This window comes from Saccoglossus kowalevskii, chromosome 1 (genome assembly GCF_978046115.1).
Source record: "Saccoglossus kowalevskii chromosome 1, keSacKowa6.1, whole genome shotgun sequence".
Classification (NCBI taxonomy): domain Eukaryota; kingdom Metazoa; phylum Hemichordata; class Enteropneusta; family Harrimaniidae; genus Saccoglossus; species Saccoglossus kowalevskii.
Genome location: NC_140641.1, coordinates 11,146,051 through 11,165,671, shown reverse-complemented (window position 1 = coordinate 11,165,671; position 19,621 = coordinate 11,146,051). Strand labels below are relative to the sequence as shown.

At 35.3% G+C, this 19,621-nt stretch overlaps 1 protein-coding gene and 1 long non-coding RNA gene across 3 annotated transcripts in view; one reads left to right on the top strand and one right to left on the bottom strand.

Moving 5' to 3' along the window:
* LOC100329000 (synapse-associated protein 97) overlaps positions 1-19,621 on the top strand; it is a 125,419-nt gene that overhangs the window by 23,546 nt on the left and 82,252 nt on the right. Inside the window, exons 1-2 of one of the 2 annotated variants that reach the window (XM_085498707.1) lie at positions 9,781-9,886; positions 10,259-10,383. In XM_085498707.1, the coding sequence (XP_085354833.1) occupies positions 10,366-10,383 (18 nt within the window). In that variant the 5' untranslated portion in view covers positions 9,781-9,886; positions 10,259-10,365. Of the gene's footprint in view, positions 1-9,780; positions 9,887-10,258; positions 10,384-19,621 lie in introns of those variants that run through there. The other variant, XM_085498703.1, reaches the window with a different exon arrangement.
* Positions 9,333-18,747, bottom strand: LOC144343511 (uncharacterized). The gene is made up of 4 exons (XR_013418973.2): positions 18,669-18,747; positions 15,926-16,067; positions 11,630-11,761; positions 9,333-10,021 (listed from the first exon to the last, which is right to left on the bottom strand). It is a non-coding gene; the product is annotated as an uncharacterized LOC144343511 (long non-coding RNA).

Here is a 19,621-nt window from a genome sequence, read left to right as displayed (position 1 = left end):
AGGACAACATTGTATACCAGATGAGCTGCATCACCTGTGTGTTCCATTTCAAGAGTGAATGAATATTTTCAAACATCTACTGAAGGTGTACCATGTCACAGTTAAATGCATACATTGCTTCATAGCTGTAATATGCTAATGAAGACACCCTCATGAATTTACATGAATATCTGGATACAGTGCTTGTTATATAGTCATGCATTGGTTCTTTTAATTAACTGAATGAGCAGCAAGTGAGGGAGTCAGAGAAAATACTCAGGTATGGTCCCTACTGGTTACATTGGTATTCACTTCAACCAATTAAAATTCTTCATGTTTTGCATGTTACAACACCTGGGCTTATTTGCATGTCATTAGTATGGGATGGCTCTTCTGCAGTACTGAATTTGGTTTTGGATTTGAATAAAATTCTCCTGGACTTTGTCCTATATTGCTAAGAAGCCAGGGTTTTCACCAAATTGTCGAGTTTAATCATGGATCTGCAGATTCTTGCAGTGTCCCATGTACTTGTTCCAGCAAGTTCTATTATCATCTTGGTCTAGACCAGAAAGAGATAACAGCCAGTGTCAGCCGAGTCCATTCAACATGGTGAAGTCTGCTCTTTCTGATGTAACCCTTCATCGATGAATACTGCATAGCCTGTTTGTACCTGCAGGTCTCTTCTCCAAGTAGGTATGGCTTGATTGTGCTGCTTTTTTGTTGTGGACACCATTTAAATTACATCATTTACATATGTTATTGGTTTGTTGCACATTTAATTTATTATATACTAATTTGTAATGTGTGTAACCCTTGTGTCATTTGGACCACATGCTGTGGCCTCACTTAGCCTTTGACTGAAGTTTATTTAATCTGCAAACATCTCACTGCAGACTGGTATCTAAGACAATGATCATGTCATTAGGCCATCATTTCCCCCAGAAGACTTTAATAGCGTAGCTTCCCTGCGTTCAGGTGAGCCATTTTTAGTTCCCAGGCCATTTTTAAAAAAGCCTAAAACTGATTTGTTTTTGTGCATATTACATACCTAATTTGCTTCATAAGTTGTCAATTTTCAGCATTCCCAACACTTATCAAATTCTAATGAAACTTGGTACATCTGTCTTCCAATGTAACCCACATAAATGTTTAATTTGAAATTGGGATTTCATGCATACCAATTCCTTAATTTGCATAAATTCAGCTTCATAGGTGATTCACATATAAAACCTATTTAAATGAAACTGAATTAAACCCTCGGTAATTACCTAGTAATTAATATGCTCATGTGAACTCATTAATATGCATCACTGTAATATCTCTAGCAATGCTTCAGATAGGGACTCGCAAACAGTGCTATAATGGAGACATCTGACATGTGACCTCGTTACAAAGCACAACTGTAATCTCAAGTACTGTTGCAGATAGGAACATGCACCCTATATTGTCGGATGAGATGGAAATATCAAGTCATCAGATATAGTCATGATTCTATCACTTGTTTATAATCATTTCACTATTACCACTGGAAACCAACTTGATCACTTGTTTGCAGTTATACCTTTACAGTACCGGTATTTGCTTTATTAGAAACTGATGTGCCCGTTTTGATGAGAACTGAAACATAATTTATACCACCTATAAACAGTCAACAAATAAATCAAATTGTTTAGCTTAAGTTATGAATTTAAATTTGTTTAAATGCCCTGCATATGCTTGCTATTAAAAAAAATTGAATTTTCTATTTTGGATTTCATTGGTTTATAATTCAATGCCTACTTTACCAACATTGACTATAAACGTGATTCTAGGAGTTGCAGTGTTCCCAATTGGTATAATTTATGTCATTGTCAACTGATGCCCCTCCCATATTTGTTCCCTCCCCCTTTGTGGTTTATTATGGGATAGGTCATAATGCTCTAAATTACCGATAATTATCAGTGTATCATTAATTGCTGGCAACATGTGTGATCTATGTGTTTCTAGTGTCGTTTTATGGTTGAACAAACTCCGCCGAATGACTACAAATAACATTGCTACGTTTTCAGAATATTGAAATATGTAGGAAATAAGGGCAGGCCACAATATTGAAAGAGGCTTAGTTGGTGAGTATTTTTTTAATCTGAGAAATAATTTAATTTTGTTGTGGTGGAAATAGCCTGGTATTTGTAACTCATTTTAATTTGCGGTGAACATTTAACATCCAATTTAATAGCATGGTGTCCCAGTTGATGGCTGCTAGAGAGTATACTGTAAAGGGTTAATTATTCACTGGGTTTAAATTTTGCTTATTTCGCTGACTGGAAAATGTGCTAAATTAAAACCCAGTGAATATGTAAAATTTAGCATAGAACTCGTTATCTAAATGATAAAACCTTGAATTTAAAACCATCTGAATATGCCTAAAATGGTAAATCAGCGAAATTTAAACCCAGTGAAATTTAGTCATTTTACAATATTCCTTCGTGTATGTGTTCATGCATGTCACAACATTTATGCAAAATACCAGCTGTTAACGCTGGTTTATGGTTTCTCCTTTATATTCGGCAAAAAAAGAAAGCACTGTAGCTGACACGTTAGATTCTAATTAACACTTTGTGTAGCAGTGTTATTTTGTGCTGCAGTGGCTATCAATTTAATTGATATCGTTTTTGATGAAGTTTATAAAAGGTTGAAAAATGTTGTGGTTTCAAAGAAAAAACTCACTTGGAATTGATCAGGAAATTTTGGCCCCAACCCATACAAATTGAGCAGTCGAGTCATTGTAATTAGTTTATTAGCATTGCATAAGTTTATGTGAACTTATGATTCACGATAACATTTGCTGGAAATCTTTCAACTGTTGTTCTGACTGATTATATTATAAAAATTTGTGTGTACACAAAGCCTTTAAACATGAAGGTTAGGGTTTAATTGTTTACATGCATGTTGTAAATGAAATGAATTCGTGTACCTGCTTGTCTTGAGATGGTGCAGAGGGAATTTAAATATTATGCATATTCAGGAATCAAAATCTGTTCACCTGTTCCAGACAAGTAGAATTTAGCTAGGACTGGTAAATGAACAAATTGTCTGTCCCTGTAAACAGAATAAAGAATAAAACCAAATGCGATAGTCCCAAGTTGCTTATGTCCAGAAAAATGCTTGCAGAGTTTCTAAGACTTAAAATGATGAGCCAAGAATAAAAAATTTATTTTGAATAATTTAAATTTATCTTGTCATGTACAGGTGCATCATCAATTGGAACAGGTACTTTTATTTGCCAACTTGTCCAACTTCTAATTTTTAATTTCAACCCCAAAATTGCAGTTCTGAGACAATGTTTGTTCTGTTGAAATGTGTATATATATCTATGGTTGAATTCATGACATGTTTAGATATCAGAAGTTTGATTGAAGTTGATTACACAAGGATACTTAATGATCACCGGGTAGCCTAATTTTTGTTGCCCCTCCCACACAATAATTCCTTGTTAATATTTTGTATATTCCGAGTTAAATGCCAGCAAACATGAGAAAAATTAATGTTGTCAGCTACATTTTGAAGCATGTTCACCTGTAAATAATTTATCCCAATTTTCAGTTGATGTAACGTTGTTAAATTCCATTAGAGATTAACGAACCAGAAATTGAGTATTACTCCTATCCTTCTAATGATGCTGCTAGTTGTTTATTATTTATGAGGAAACATTTTCACATCTTATGACTTTTTAAATTGGTTTTCAAATTTTGTTTTGTGAAATGTCAACAACCGTTGGCCTTTTACAGTAAGTGACAGAATTCTTATTCATCACTGGCTTGTCTCTCTGCAGCGACCTTCACTCGTTTCTTTCCCCATAATTATTTTGATTTGCCCATCTCATTCACACGTTCTGGATATAACACTCTAACCAATACTTGTGCTCAACAGCCATACTTATTAGATTTTATTATATAAATATTTTATATATTAATTAGGTTCTTGTTATCAAATTAGTCTTGTTTCTGTCTGCTAGAAGGCTGGATTATACATGAGGATTGTGCAGTATTGAAATAAGTGTTCATCAGTATATGTGGTAGTGTTAATCATAGACCTTGTAGTAGACTCTGTGCTCAGATCCAACCTTTCTTGTTCATAAAATGGATATCAGTTGTTGAAGCTGCCATGCTATAAAATTCTTCTCTAAATTCACATGCATGTGCAGTTCAATAAATACCACTTGTGAGACGAAAATGTTTTTCTAGAATCGTTTTAATGCATAATTCATACTATTTTTTTGCATTTTCTCATGAATAAAAATATTTTTATATTTTTAGGATCTATGTGTGTGACAAGGCAAATCTTGTCTTGTGACCATAGCCCTGCAAAGATGAACAATGCACTCTTTTTGTCAAAATCGTGATACTGTATTTGCTCTTTTTGAAGCACATCTCATTAGAAAGGCATATACTGGTAAACCAACAGTTGCATTAACTGTATATTAAATCATTAAAATATTTCTCATTTTAATTTACCTGAGCCCATACTATTTTTTTTTTTTTTTTTTTTTTTTTTTTTTTATCAATTCCAGCTGAAGTCTGGATTAATAAAGGGATCACTTCATTAATATTCAAAACATGTTTTAAGTTTTAATTAGCATGAAATCAATTCCCTGAGACCTATAATATAGTAATGGCTCTCAATGTAAATGATGCTACCAGCGAATATATAATTCATTTCCGGGATACTGCCGTTTCCGGTTGCCTAAAACTTGTGGTTGTGTAAGGTCATTGACATCATTGAACTTTGTTCTCCCTTGCGGAAATGCATATACCGGTACTGGTTTGCTTTGAAACACGGTGATGGAGGACTTCTGATACCCGGTGTTTGTGTTCACTAAATATGCGGGTAATGGTTGTCAGTTGTGATTAAAACTGAGGCTGATGGAGGTGTTCTAATGAGATTTATTCTCTGGATTTTAGTTCAATCTGCAGTGTTCTTCCCAGTGGAACATGCATTGTATGTCTAGAACCACAGTCCCTCTGTCAATGGTCTTTAAACCCATTTTCGTAGGTGTGAATCTGCTGAATCAACTGGATCAGTTTAACAATGCTTGTGCTTTCATTTTTGGGTCTTGAGACTTGGTATTTTTGTAAATGCCAATACTTGACTGAAAAACAATTTGTCGCAACAAATGGGATTTAGTTTGGCTCATTTCTGCTGTCTTAGAGTGATCAAAAAGTATTTTGCGGGTAGCGCCACTTTCTGTTTTGATTATGAGTACATGTAAATAGGGTTTTGTTATTGTTCCAGAAAGAGGAAACGGTAACTTGCATAATGATTTGTTCACATGCTTACAAGCGTTCGTACAACAGATCGCAGAGCGTTCCCGAGACTGGTAATGAAGGGACTGTGGTAGAACCGTCCTTTTATCTTGATTTTATGAGACTAATTTTGTAGCAGTGAAAAATTCTTTGTGGACCAATGACACGTGGCATCAGAGACTTTTGCGGAATTGGGTCTTCATGAATGAACTTACAAAAGCAGTTGAATCAGAAATAAAGAGTAAAAGATTGCATAACAGATGATCACTACCCGTGTGCATCCAGTCGTGATAGAACGATTGATGGAAAGAAATTCATATTAACTTTTTTGTATTAATTCTATTGTAATCAGTAAATTTAGTGTTTTAGAGAAAAAAATTAGCATTAAGGGGTTCACATAAATTGCAAGGAGGCAATTTCAGCGAGAAGAATTCTCTTGCATTAAACGATTGGCTGCAATTAACATTCATGTGCAATGAAAAACTATTTTTTTTTCAGTAAAACAATAGCCTACATGGTAGTTCTAAATTGGCTGATTCTATCGTTACAAGCTAAAAAAATAATCAAAATCGAACTTAAGTGTTCTTTAATCAGTCCAGCAAAGGCAAGTATAGCAAGTTACAAAATTCATGGAGAATGCAGCGGCACATTGATATTACACTTGAGTGCTGTTGCTCAAAATTGAGCACAATGTTTTCAACAACTTTTACCCAAGTTACCTAATTAGTATGCATTTTGAGAAATCAAGTTGTTTTAAACACAATTAAAATTGTGCAGAGGACTTGCTTCTGGTAGCGTAATACTGGTTGTCGAATTGTTTCTATATTTTGCTAAGAATTATTCTGTAATGAAATTGCTGAAATTATTTCGTCTATTTGTAGAAGGATTTTGTTTCTTCGACTTTGGCCTACATATTACAGACTTCAAAATATTCCATCCAGATTATATGGCGCCCTCTTGTGCCAATTCCCCCAACAACACAGCAAAGTTTTGGTGACAAATGGAAAAGGTCACAGCATTGTTTATGTATTATATATATATATATATATATATATATATATATATATATATATATATATATATATATAATACATGTATAACTACAAAAGAAAAATAGCTAGTGCTATCAAAATTGGCACAGTGTGAGTTTATGTACGTGTTGCATATAATTACAGAAGGAAAATAGCGAGGACCTGCAAACTTGCTCACCATGCAACTAGCACCACCTAAATTTTCAGGTAAAAAGGTCAAGGTCACATTAGTGAATTATGTATTTTCAATATTGAGCTACAAGAGGAAAAGAATGCAGAGCTCTAGGAACTTCAAAACTTAGAACGCATGTTCCACATGCATGCCAGAGCACAAGCCAATTTTTAAAGACAGATGGGTCAAGGGTCAAAGGTCGTAGTGTATGTACATTGTACATTGCTACTGATCAACCAATCATCGTTCGTAGCCCTCAGTTTAAATGCTTTGCAAGAACCATTACAATTTTTTTCTCAGGTGCGCCCCTTTTGAGGGCGTGTATCACCTGGGTCAAAGGTGAGACTAAAATGTGGGGTTTTGTTCATTACTCTGCGCCAGTGTACCTGTGGGTTTGTTAGTCCCTGTTCGGACAAAGTCCGAAAACGTGGACTTATAATTCGGTCTCCGTGCGTCCGTCCGGAGTCGTACATCTCAGAATCCCTTAGACCGATTCCGTTCATTCTTTGCATGAGCCTAGTACCTTATGTGGGACATATGCACATGCAGTGGTTTAGCGATTCGATTCAAAATGACTGGCAGCCATCTTGTTTTTTGAAAATGTTGTATTTTGGACATGCTTTGTCAGGTTTCATTCAAACTTGGTACATAGATTATACATGCAAGGATACATGTCCATGACGATTTATTTTGCAATTGGATCAAAGATGGTCGACTGACAGGCATCTTGTTTTGTTTTTGACTCCCATGTGCGAAGCACAAAATGGGAGTCTTTGCAGTTAGTGTGTCTGTATGTGTGTATGTGTGTGTGTATGTGTGTATGTGTGTGTGTATGTGTGTCCGACTGTTCCACTGCTATCTCAAGAACCATACATCGGTTTTTGATGAAACTTGGTGCATAGATGCTCTGGGCCAATGCGCAGATTTGATTAGGTTTTGGTAAAAATCCATGCTCGTTAATTACCTAATTTGCATGATAATTAGCTAATTTTTAGCTGTTCTATGACTGTTCCACTGATATCTAAAGAACCACTCATTGGATTTTGATGAAACTTGGTACATAGATGCTCTGAACATATGCGCAGATTTGATTAATTTTTGGTAAAAATCCGTGCATATTAATTACCTAATTTACATGATAATTAGCTATTTTTTAGTGGTTCCATGACTGTTCCACTGATATCTAAACAACCACTCATTGGATTTTGATGAAACTTGGTACATAGATGCTCTGAACTAATGCTAGGTTTTGATTAGTTTTTGGTAATAATCCGTGGATACTAATTACCTAATTTGCATAATGATTAGTCAATTTTCGGTTTTTCCACTGATATCTCAAGTACTAATTATTCCATTTCAATGAAACTTAGTACAAAGATGCTCTAGGACAATGTACAAACCTAATTAGTTTGGGGTAAAAATCTGTTCATATTAATTCCCTAATAAGCATAATAATTCATAATTTTTTGGTTCTAATCACATTTCAATTAAACTTGGAGACATAGATTTTCTGTTACATTCCGCAGACCTCATTAGTTTTACACTCAAATCTGGTCATATTAATTTTCTGATTTGCATAATTAGTTTTCAGCTAAGTAATTTCGAATTATATTTAATGTGTCTCCAATACTCTCAGCACATGGGAGTTCTTTCTAAGCTTTCTTTGATTTTATGTGGTATCTTGGACGTGCTCTGTCAGTTTTCATTCAAATTTGGCACATACATGTACTTTATACGTGTTAGAATGCATGTCCATGACAATTTGTTTCAAAATCTGGTCAAGAATGGCCGATTGACAGCCATCTGACTTTTTGGCCTTACTGCTATATTTCCTCAATTTATGTACCATATTCATTCGTATTTGGCACATACATCATACATATCAGTGTGTTTCATAATCAGATCAAAGATGGCCGAATAACGGCTGTTTTTATTTTTGGCCATATTACTACTACATGGAACACCTGTTTTGATGTAAATAAACAATCTGTTGTATATGCCACTTGGAACACAAGTTTCAAGGACACGCTCGCGACAACCCCTCTGCTTTAATATGACGAGCACAAAGTACCTTAAAAAATTTAACGAGGACTGTCATTTTCAATGACTTGTTCTGTATGTATTTGGATGTATGTATTTTTTAAAATGGCATGTGGGTGTTTCACAGAGTAAATATAACAGTGACATAGTTTTTCAACCTGCAAAAAATATGAAAATATTATGCTATTGCCAAAGATAATTTGCATGTTTGTTATTCTTGCTTAGGCAGGATAGTGTGCACATTTTCAGAGGCTGGTACGAGTTAGTTAGAATTAGAATTTTTAGAAGTTAGAATTTTTACATTGCGAGTTGGAAACATTGATGTTTGGTACACCGCGACTCTGCACGTTTGGAACGTTTAAAATCTGTCCCACCATCCAGTTTGTTGACCCTAGGTCACAAGATATGGGAAAGCACACAAATGATGAACGCGCAAACTCTATCAATGTATGGTGAGGTATACACATGTTCCTTTTGTGATCCCAATACTTGTATGTACATTTTGTATGAGACCTAAACTGTGGCTCTGAGTGTTGATATGAATATATTGAAGAAATCTAGGGTAGGTTGGCACCCCCTCATTTGTGAGTAAAGCAATGATACAGATTTGTTATTACCATTCTACATGCATGTATTGCCTTCTTCAAATCTGGCACATGTGCAGTCAGTGAAATGAGAATTAAAATCCAGTTAATAATTAAATAACCTTTTTGACGGTACTTTGATATTGAATTACATTCAGCTTGTTAGTTTCATTTCATTACATTTCAAGTATTATATGCCCAGTGTCCGGTGTGTAATGTTTTATGAAATGCACAAACTATAAAATTACTCGATGCCTCAGGCGCTGTGTATTGAAGGGAAATGCGCATTTGAGACAACTTTATAACATTGAAAAAACACTCTGAACACAACTACCGGTACAACTGCAATAGCGCCCTCTACAGTCTACAACCTGTATTTTGTTTTATGCTAATCAGGGTCAACAAACTTTAAAGCAGGCTTCTCTTATCTGTTCAGTTATTCAGTATTGAAATCTTGTGTTGTATGATCATGTTAATATGCCCAATTACTGAGTTCTTTTTTTTCTTATGGCTACAGTATTTAAAAGACTGGTTACATTAGAATACCCTAATAGTTAAAAGTTCCATTCAAGTCATGTGAATTGTAAAACAGACGTTAACAATGTCTGTGCCCTTGCTATTGAATTATCCCATTGTGTTGATGAATACCTCTCTTGTTGACTGGTATCTATAAAGGTTCAGCATGGTAAAGGGTCTGTACTGATTTGTCGTAGCTTTACAGCTGGAGTCATTACAGTTGTTGCATTGCCGAGTTCCCGCGGCCATGTTGTCTTCTTCAACATTCGCGGTATTTGTCTTGTAAGGTATTTCGTAGTTAGGTAAATCTATGTTAGGACCCTCTGAGATTGGTGGTGATGTTCATTGTTGCATGTCGCACTGTCGATTGGCCTAGTCTTTTCTTCTGCCCATTCTATGCTAGGTTATGTTTCTGTCCTAAGAATATGAATGCAAGATGGAGTTTCGATCACTTCCTTTGAGCCACTGTGACAACATGACTTGACATGTTATTTTCAGCTGCATTGTTTTATTTTTTAAATAATTTCCAGCGGAACTGGCGACTTTGTCAATGTAACGTTGTTTTGTGTGCAAGTGGAATAGCTGCATAAAACACCATCTTGTAGCTGTAGATGTTTTCCCATTGTATTTAACTGTTTGTGTTATTGATTTCAGATATTCAAGAGTTTTATGAAGTAACTCTGTTGGACGGTAATAAGAGCATTGCACAGAAGACATTTGAGACGTTAGAGATCGCATCAAAGTGGGAACAAGAAACACAGATGTCTCTGCCAAGTCCTGTAAGTTTTGTACTTTGTTTTGACCCAATTCCAATTACTTTGTATCCTATCCCCTCCAGTTTTGCCAACATTTTGCTTTTGAAGTCTCTGACATCCTTGCCATATTTGCTCTATTAGAGGTGTGTGTAAAAGTTATAGTTTACTCATCCACCGATACAGTAAATGCTGTTTTTGGTTCAAGTGCGCTTTTATTGGAGATGCACTTGTAATAGAGCTAATATGGTAGTATTTTTTAAAATGTGAAACATCACTAGTCTAATCAATACCATGTTTTCCCTGGTAAATGCAAAAGCATTGCAGATAATTTGTATAATAATGCCTAATTTGCATATATATTTCGTAACTGTTGAGATAATTAACAATGCCTTCTACTGTTTCTTGCTGAACCAAAATGTTTTTGTTTTCTATAATATCATATTCCCATATTTACTTTCACCACCATCTTTTGTACCTTTTAAAACTGGTTTATGTGCATCTCTAGATAGTTTCCCAATTAGAACACGTTGGGTCAAACCAATATCAACAGAAGATATCTTACTAATATTGAAGGTGACATTGAGTACCAATAGAAGATGCAATTTCCTTTTCAGCTTTATGTATCAGAACATTGCTAGTGAAACAGAGCACAATCGTAAAAATGATTTGATCAAGCCAGTTCTAATCACATAGCTATCTAGAGATGTACATGGCCGGCAATGTTGCTGTTTAGGTGTTGAAAGCAATATGGTCATGTGAGAAACGATTTATCACAGAGTGTGATTTCAAGATTTACATTAAATCTTTAATCAGTATTTCCTGTATCCAAAACGCCTTTTTTGCAAATATGTGAATTAATTAAATTTTTGTTAAAAAGTAAAATAATTTACTTCCAGTTATAAGTATCATTTCGTTGCATAATTTTTGACTTTTACATTCTGTCGAAAGTGTGCTTTGAGGAAATGCATGTGTCACATAATTCCATCTATTAGAGTTTGTGTAATAGTCTGACACATCGTCTGTTATTTCACTTATGGGAAAATCTATGGATGCTTTCAATGGGCGATGTGTTATATCGTATATGAAATTTAGCAATATGAGATTGAGTCAGTGATTAAGTGTCTTGTGACAAATTCCCCCAAAATGACATGTAGCTACATGTATTACTATATACTGTACATCGTATATTATATTTGATACAATGAATGAATGTTATTTTACACAAACAAAAGCACAATTCAGAAGGTAAGTAATACTAAAATGTACGTACCATGGTATTGTCGGAAGACCGTTATTAGGTAGGTATCAGGAATTCCTTTGCAGTATCTACATTCATGATTATCTGAGCAGATTGGTTCTGTTGTGTTGCCGCTGTAATGTGTTGCACATGTTTCTGTTTACCCTACCAACAAAGTAATTTTGATATTATTAAACACTACTGATGTTAATCATCTGTTTCTGCACAGACTGTGTTAATAATATTCTTGAGTTGGTTATTCGCGAACTTCATAATTACAAGCATTCTAGTCTCCCTCACTGCACCACAGTGAAACTTAAAGTGCGTGTGAAATGGCTGCTATTTTCACGCCTAAAAATATCCATTGATACATAAATATTATTAATTTTTATGTTTCTAAGCATGAATTATTTTTTTAAGTGAAAAAATGTGTTTTAAACTCAATCTACGGCAACTTTATTTTTGTGTATTTTAAAACGAGGCTACTCATTAGCTTCTTATTTGCATACAGAAATTCCCCTTGTGACGTCAGAAGGGGAAGTCGCATGGCAGCTTGCATTGCCGATACGTGTAAATAAGGCAAATTTCTTGTGCAGTTTTCTCGTCTTTCACTTTCAATTTTCACTTATGTACTTGTTCGTTGAGGATGAATGGACCATAATGAACACATAGTATAAATTTTTGTTGCATGGGGTTGAGTTAGATGCGAAATATGTCCGTTCTGGTGTAGCTGGTCACAGTGATCGTCACCGACGCACATTTGTACACTGTCGTTGGACAAAATAGAATTTGACGTTGGAATTATCTCGTTATTTAGCAGGTTACTAGGCACGTCACTACACTGTTTTATTTCATCGATCGTCTGAGTAAAACTTTCAAATTTAAAATAAGAGAACATATTTTGACATTCTAAACAATAAAACGACAAATCACAGTTACTAAATAAATGACAGCCGCGTGGAAATAAATTGAAATTTTGTTGAAATAGGTGAACGCGTCGGGTCACAATGAGGGCAAGTGCGTTAAAAGTGGCGTTTAATTGGATAACAAAAATAATCGAGATCGACACACATACAGATAAATTCAGAGTGGATTCGAGTTAGCGTGATCCATGGCGTGATTGTCATAATTATAACATCATATTAACACTTTATTTGGTGGAAACACATTGACCAAGCCCGGATTCTTATTTCATAAATTATTACGCAGATCAAGGTAAAAGGAGTTAAAAAAAGAACTGAGGTGTGAATTCGACATTCAACACCAATCACCAAACAATTCAGAAACTTTTAGCCTTTGAAAATGAAAACAGTTAGCAGTGTGTAAGGGCTGTGTAATTTCCTGTTTGTCCGACGCTTCGTTTTCGTGTCACTGTCAAAATTATTGCTACCTTTTACTTAACAGGGACTAAATGGTCTCTATAAAACGATAATCAGGATCGCAAAAAAGTCAACTGATTTGAAACACTTGCCGGACGTCTCTCTCTCTTCTGAAATCTGCCTTGGTGATCATGGTCCGGAATCTATTTCTTTCAAAAGTGTTGCGCCAGGTTTATGTTGTCGACGTTTCTCTTTAAACCTAGTTGTTTTTTCATGTACGAGGACAGTTCCCCCCCCAAAAAAAGAATCTGATGTTAAGTGGCTTTCATCCACTGATGTCGCACCTTCAGATCGATTAGAAACGTGTGAATACTTACACTATGACTATACATTTCACTGCAACTGCCCACAACACAACATCTAAAAACTCTCTCAAAAAAATAAAATAGACAAAAAAAAAAAAAAAAAAATGCCGACCGAAAAATGTACATCGTTTAAAAGTATACTGAGCGACCAGTGTTATTACGGCTCAGGGGTATGACTTCCTCACACATTTTGGCATTTGGTGGCGCACTTTCGGCGAGAGTCGGAAATCCGGAAACAGTCGATCGTTTCAGGATAGGTGGGCGTGGCTACAACACGAGAAATATCCCAAATTTACTTGGATACGAGTAATCATTTTCGGCAAAAAAATCAATAACTGCCCATTTCAGTGGGACACAATTCTAAAATGGGAAACGTGGGGATGGGCATTGTACAGGCACTTTAAGATTACTTGTGTGAGCGCCCTCTGTGTTGGATTTAAAAACAGGAATATCTTGAATTCAGAATGCATGGCTCACACTGTTGTTATTCTTCAGATACTGATGTTAAAACTTGAAGGGTTATTTCACTTGTACATTGACTGTAGATACATCTGTACTCCATTTCAAACTTGGCTGGTTTTTACTAAAATAACAGGCTTTGTTATTCTGGTACTTGTGTGCATGTATTAAGTTAGAATTAAAAGCATGTTGTTTCTTTCCTATGGTGAAACCATTAAAGATGTAGTATTTTTTTTGGCACATGTTAATTAAAATATTATAGAATCTGTAAGTATATTTAATTATTCTATAGAGGTCTATCATAAATGGAACATACTTGAAACAGTGGTCAAAATTAACCCACATTGTTGTGATGACTAAATTTGCACATTGTCATGTATTTTAATAAATCACACAGTTGAGTATGAAATAGTTTGGGAACATCTTTAGATGCTTACGCATCTACAATTTACTAGATGTCGAAACAGTCACAGATTTCATAAACAAGTAAAAAAAAAAATTGTACTGGTAGTAGCCTCACTATTTGTCTTAATTGACATCAAAATGATCAATCAATTTTAAAGATTTAATTATCAGAATGTAAAAATAAACTGGTGAAAATGTAGAACTCGTGGCAGCGCCCTCTGTGTTGGGTTATCAAAAACAAAAGGAAATACTTTGCATGCCATCAAAATGAAATCAGTATGCCTTGGTAATTATTAACCAATTTTGTTGCATTTTTTCAACTTCTAGTATATAAATTACAGTGATGAAATGAAACAAGGCCAATAGTATAAATGACTGCTACGCTGCCCACATCATTACAAGTGCTTTATTAAACTAGCTGTGTGTGTTCTGCAGTAGTGTCAAACATGCTATTATCTTTTTGAGTATAACCATCAGTATTGTTAAGTGCTTTATATAGTGTTGATTTGTAGGGTGTATTTCATATCGTTTTATTTGACACTTGTACCATAATGGGCCATTATTTAATTTTGAAGTGCTTCCATAGTGGCCAGTTGGGTCAGTATTTAATTTTGATGTTTTGAGATGTGTATCAGGAAAGTCATTTTTGCCTTGAGCTATGATCAGGTCATATACTTGTGTATAGTTTCTGCAAATTGCAGTCCTGGTACATGCAATTGTGCATGTGGTGAGAGATATTGCTAGATTCATCGCTAACAGCTGTACACAATTGCTATTACTGTCAATGTTCTAAATACCCTGTCCTATATCAGTACGCTATTTTTGTCCTTATCGGCCTGCATGCTTTCCACTAATTAATCACAAGCCCAGTCTCTGCATAAGTTGCACTAGCCTAGGGGAGCACATGCTTTGAATGGTTTCCTAGTTAAGGGGTTCTGGACAATACGTACTGTATGTGGACAGGCGTTGTATTGATGTCAGGTGGCTTGTAGTTGGTTTCAATATCCATTGGTGGTATAACTGTACAATGTCAAGTATCAAGTAGGTCTGGACCCCAGGGTGTGTGGTGGCTGATCTAATTCACTAATTGCTATTCAGTGTATGCATTTCTTAAACTGGTACTGTTGCTTATCAGTTTGTCTCAAGAATGCAGCCTTTAATCCCAGAAACAAGTGTACAACGGCACATCAGCACATTTAGTGATATGTTGGTATGAATTTTCTGCGACAAGCCAAATCCTTGAAATTTTTTGTTTACTGCCTTGGAGGCCTGGAGATGTAATAATGTGTGATGATACAATTGCCCCCCCCCCCCTCGGTAACACGCATGTTTTGTGTTTAACTAGCTGTGAATGCTTGTAGGGGACTGACTCCAAATGTCAGGCATGTATTATCCCGAGTGTCCCTGATTTGGGGATTGTGATTTAACAGATGTTGAAAGTGTGTCTCAATTAGCCTTGCCAGCTAGACATTAAAACATCAGTGTACTGTGTACATTGCATAGAATACTAAATGCTCTGCGTCTTGACTTGTGCTAGCAATAAATTCCTGATCATGACATCACATCAGTAAATTGCACCCTTATAATGTACCCCGCTGTTGACATCATTACTGTTCATTGCTTGAGTGGTCCGTTTTCATAGTACTAGGCATATTCTGAGTTTCTATTTATAAATTCCATTCATGATTGTTTTAACCTGTTTCGCATGTGCTTATTGAACTGTCTTTATTTTGTATTGGTTTAAAGCTTAAATTACTGGAATGTTATACAGAGGTGATTACCTTTTTTCCTGAAGTCTCTCCGTTTTACCATTAAAACTGTAGGTGTACTTCGTAAAGGGTTTTCTCCTGCCCTTTCTGTCTGTCTGTCTGTCTGCAAACTGTTTGACTCAACTGGTAATACCGGTACATTGTATTGGACCATCTGTTGGATTTGTAACATATGCCATGTGTTAAGGCGGCTTTCCCCAATCGCGGGAATGGATTTAGCGACTTTACAGACTGACCTGTATTTACAGAAGCGTTATTAGGATTTACTAACAGTTTACGAGAACTTGTGCTAGCAATGAGTCTGGATGAGTTGAAACGCTCTTCGAGCAGCGAAGGTCTGTGCAGCATTCGAAGGTCCTTCTACAGGACGGCTCGCGAACGCTACTCTTATGGAGCCAGTCTGAATTCATACCCGGTAATTTCTTGGAGTAGTTCCAGAGACTGCATTATCAATAATATAGACACTGTACAAGAAGATTCTGAGGTATTATTTTGTTTCTGTAAATTGTATTGGTTGTTTATTTATATGCATATTAACATTGTTATGATCAAGAGTGTACTTTGTCTTTGTTATCCCCACAGTGCCACCAACCAATGTCTCTAACAATACTGTCTTGTATTACAGGACTGTAGTGATAATATCAATGATACCTTTTGCATCTCGCATCATGCTGACATTACTGCATTAGTAGAACATGTGCTTATGTAAATTAGACATTTTATTTATAGTCTAAGAAATATATTGAGCATGGGCCAATGAGTATTGTTATAACCTTGCTCAACTATACTTGGGAGGGAAAAAAGTGTTTCCATATGTTTTGTTGTCTGACTATATTCATTATGACTGTAAGGGAATACTGCGGTAAGGTGATCATGCTACAGATTGATACACACACACACACACACACACACACACACACCTGTAAATTGCATTCAACAGTTGTTTTGCTGCATTTCCTACTGACACTACAATCTATTTATATGGGTTCACTGAAAGTTAGTTGGCCTGTGCCAGCAGTATAACATATCACGACTATAAATACCACTGCACTTAATGAATCTACACTCCATATTATCGTACAAATGTGTTTTAAACTTGACCTCTGATCTGCATTTTTACTTGAATGAAATAGTAGTGGCAATAATTAATTTGACAATTGTTTTGTTGTTTCTGTCTTAAATGAAGCGTACTGAAACCCAGTAACTGTACTCCATGAACCACCATCCATCCATGCTTCGTTTCCATTTTAGTGGTCTGCTGTTTTATCTTGCCTTATGAATATTGTAAACCAGAGAGTGAAAACTGATCCATAATCTATGAGCTGAATTGAAGTTTGTAAATTTACAAAGTAAACAAATTTAATTAACTAATTGCAGCAGATTCATACACCTTGTGCTTGCTACTGCTGTCAGGGTTAGAATTTGTAATCCACCAGTAGGCATGTACAGTGAATGCTGTCTTGGTTACAAGTTGCCCATTTACATTGTACGTTAGTCTAAATAAATTTCTTCTGTTTCTTAGTATCAGATGATACTTATAATTGGTGTGATGAGTGAGACTCTATTGTTCATGAGGATCACATTTAGCCAAAATGTTCTTTTGTAAATACCCATGATTCTTTGTGATAAAACAGTTCGGCTGACTCGCTGTCCTATTTTCAAAATGGCTTATTTTGTGTTACAATGCAAAAACCAAGCTGTTGTCAGATTCCACAGTGCATTTATTATGGATTCTATGAATGCATCCAATTTAGATATATTTAAAAGTTTTATACCTACTATAATAAAATTACCATATGTGGATGAATATTACATGATTTGTAATATGATAATTTTATACGATAACGGAAGCTAATGAGGCCAGCCAGACGATTCTTGAATGACATTGAAATATTAAACCATATAATCTGATATTTGTCGATCTAGGAATTTAGGTCTGCAAGATTTGGTTAATTTCTCCACACATCATTATCCAATTGGTCTTGTGTATCACCTTTAAAGGTCACACATCCTGGCACTTTCTCTGGATATTGTTGCCCCATAACAAGAATAATTCCCGATAATGTAGCTGTTTTTGTCATGTTAAATCATTTTTGAACTTCGATAACATTTGTTCTGTCAATATAATAAAGAAATTCTTTTACAGTGAATTTATACCCCCAGACAATACCAGGATGTGTGACCTTGTTGGGGTCATGCATAAATATCTATTGGTGGAACCAGCCATCACCTACTATAATTTGTAGAGTTTAAATAAACCTTGTCACAGAGTTGTGTTCACATTTATTTTCTTGTGTCCTTTTACATCAAAGTACGAGAATAACAGATGTGAACATGTCACAGCAAAGTAAAGCAAAGCAAAGCAAAGCAAAGCAAAGCAAAGTAACCTCCCTTGAAGTTGGTATCAGTATTGTGTGTAAATATTACATAATTGGGTGTTAAGTGCATTGGTATCAACTGAATTTAAGTGCCACAGTGAACTATATTTGATTTTTATCTCATTTCAAAGTGGGCATGCTGGCAATGCATGTCAAATTTTATGGCAATTCAGATCATTATATTAGCCTGTATACTTGAAATATGTCAATTTGTTCCAACATAGAGCTAAGAGAGATTAGCTCCAAGGTTACAACAACTTTATATTTACCAGGGTATGTATATTAGATTTTACGTGGCCCCCAAATTTGCAAATATTATTGCTTGATTGAAAAAATACACAGGGCAGAAATGTACAGTCAACTAAAACATTGCCTACCTACAAATGTACGAGTCGGCGCCATTGTACACGTTATCCAGTTGCTGCCATTTTTACGCCTCTTGCTTGTGTGAACAGAAGATTCAGATCCTTGTCCTTATAATTACAGAGTGAAACTTACACACCCATGCAGCTTTCTAGTGAGAACCTGGTTATGATTATCTGCATAAAGGTCATTGACCTTTTGAAGGGGACAATTGTTTTCGCCAGATTGTTAGTGCAACTATAACTAAATTATTTAATTCTTGGACCAATTAGAAATAATTTTCCATCACTAAAAAATCGTAAAAAAGTAGGGGCTTTACCTTATTCTGTTAACTTTGATGTCAAAGTTTTGGGTTTTCTCAGTGAATTACTTTCAATGGTTCTCAACTTCTTACAATAGCATTGAGAAAAAGATCCCTGGGTACAAAATTGTGGCTACTTTCAGTGTCAATTTTATTCCGACTTTGTTGTGTAATGACAATTTATATTCATCTTGCTAGAACATTTAATTGGGAAGAATGCCAAATCATTGCATAGTCTACATTATTATTTATATTCCAGTTGCTCGTCAGTAATTTATCTTTGGCATATATTTTTTTTTCAAATACATAATTTACAGTGGCTTAGAAAGAGGTAATATAATATTGCACATTTGTCCGACACCCGGATACTTTTATTGGATCATGTGAGCGTTGTTAAAACCAAATCAATATTTTGTTGATGCATTCAAGTATTTTATCGTTGTCAGTTTCGAGTACGATTGTATTTTGACAACTTGTTTACCAGTCGCAAAATAACTTGCATTGACAAGCTTGTTTTTGTTGGTGTACTTGTGTTTTTCTTTCCCATGTTCGTATCAAATCTATTTTCTCAGTACATTGTTATTGGATATCGCTTTCTACTGCACATCACATTTCGTCTTGGCTCTGTACCCGTTGGCTATCTAAAACAACTTTTCATTATTGAAG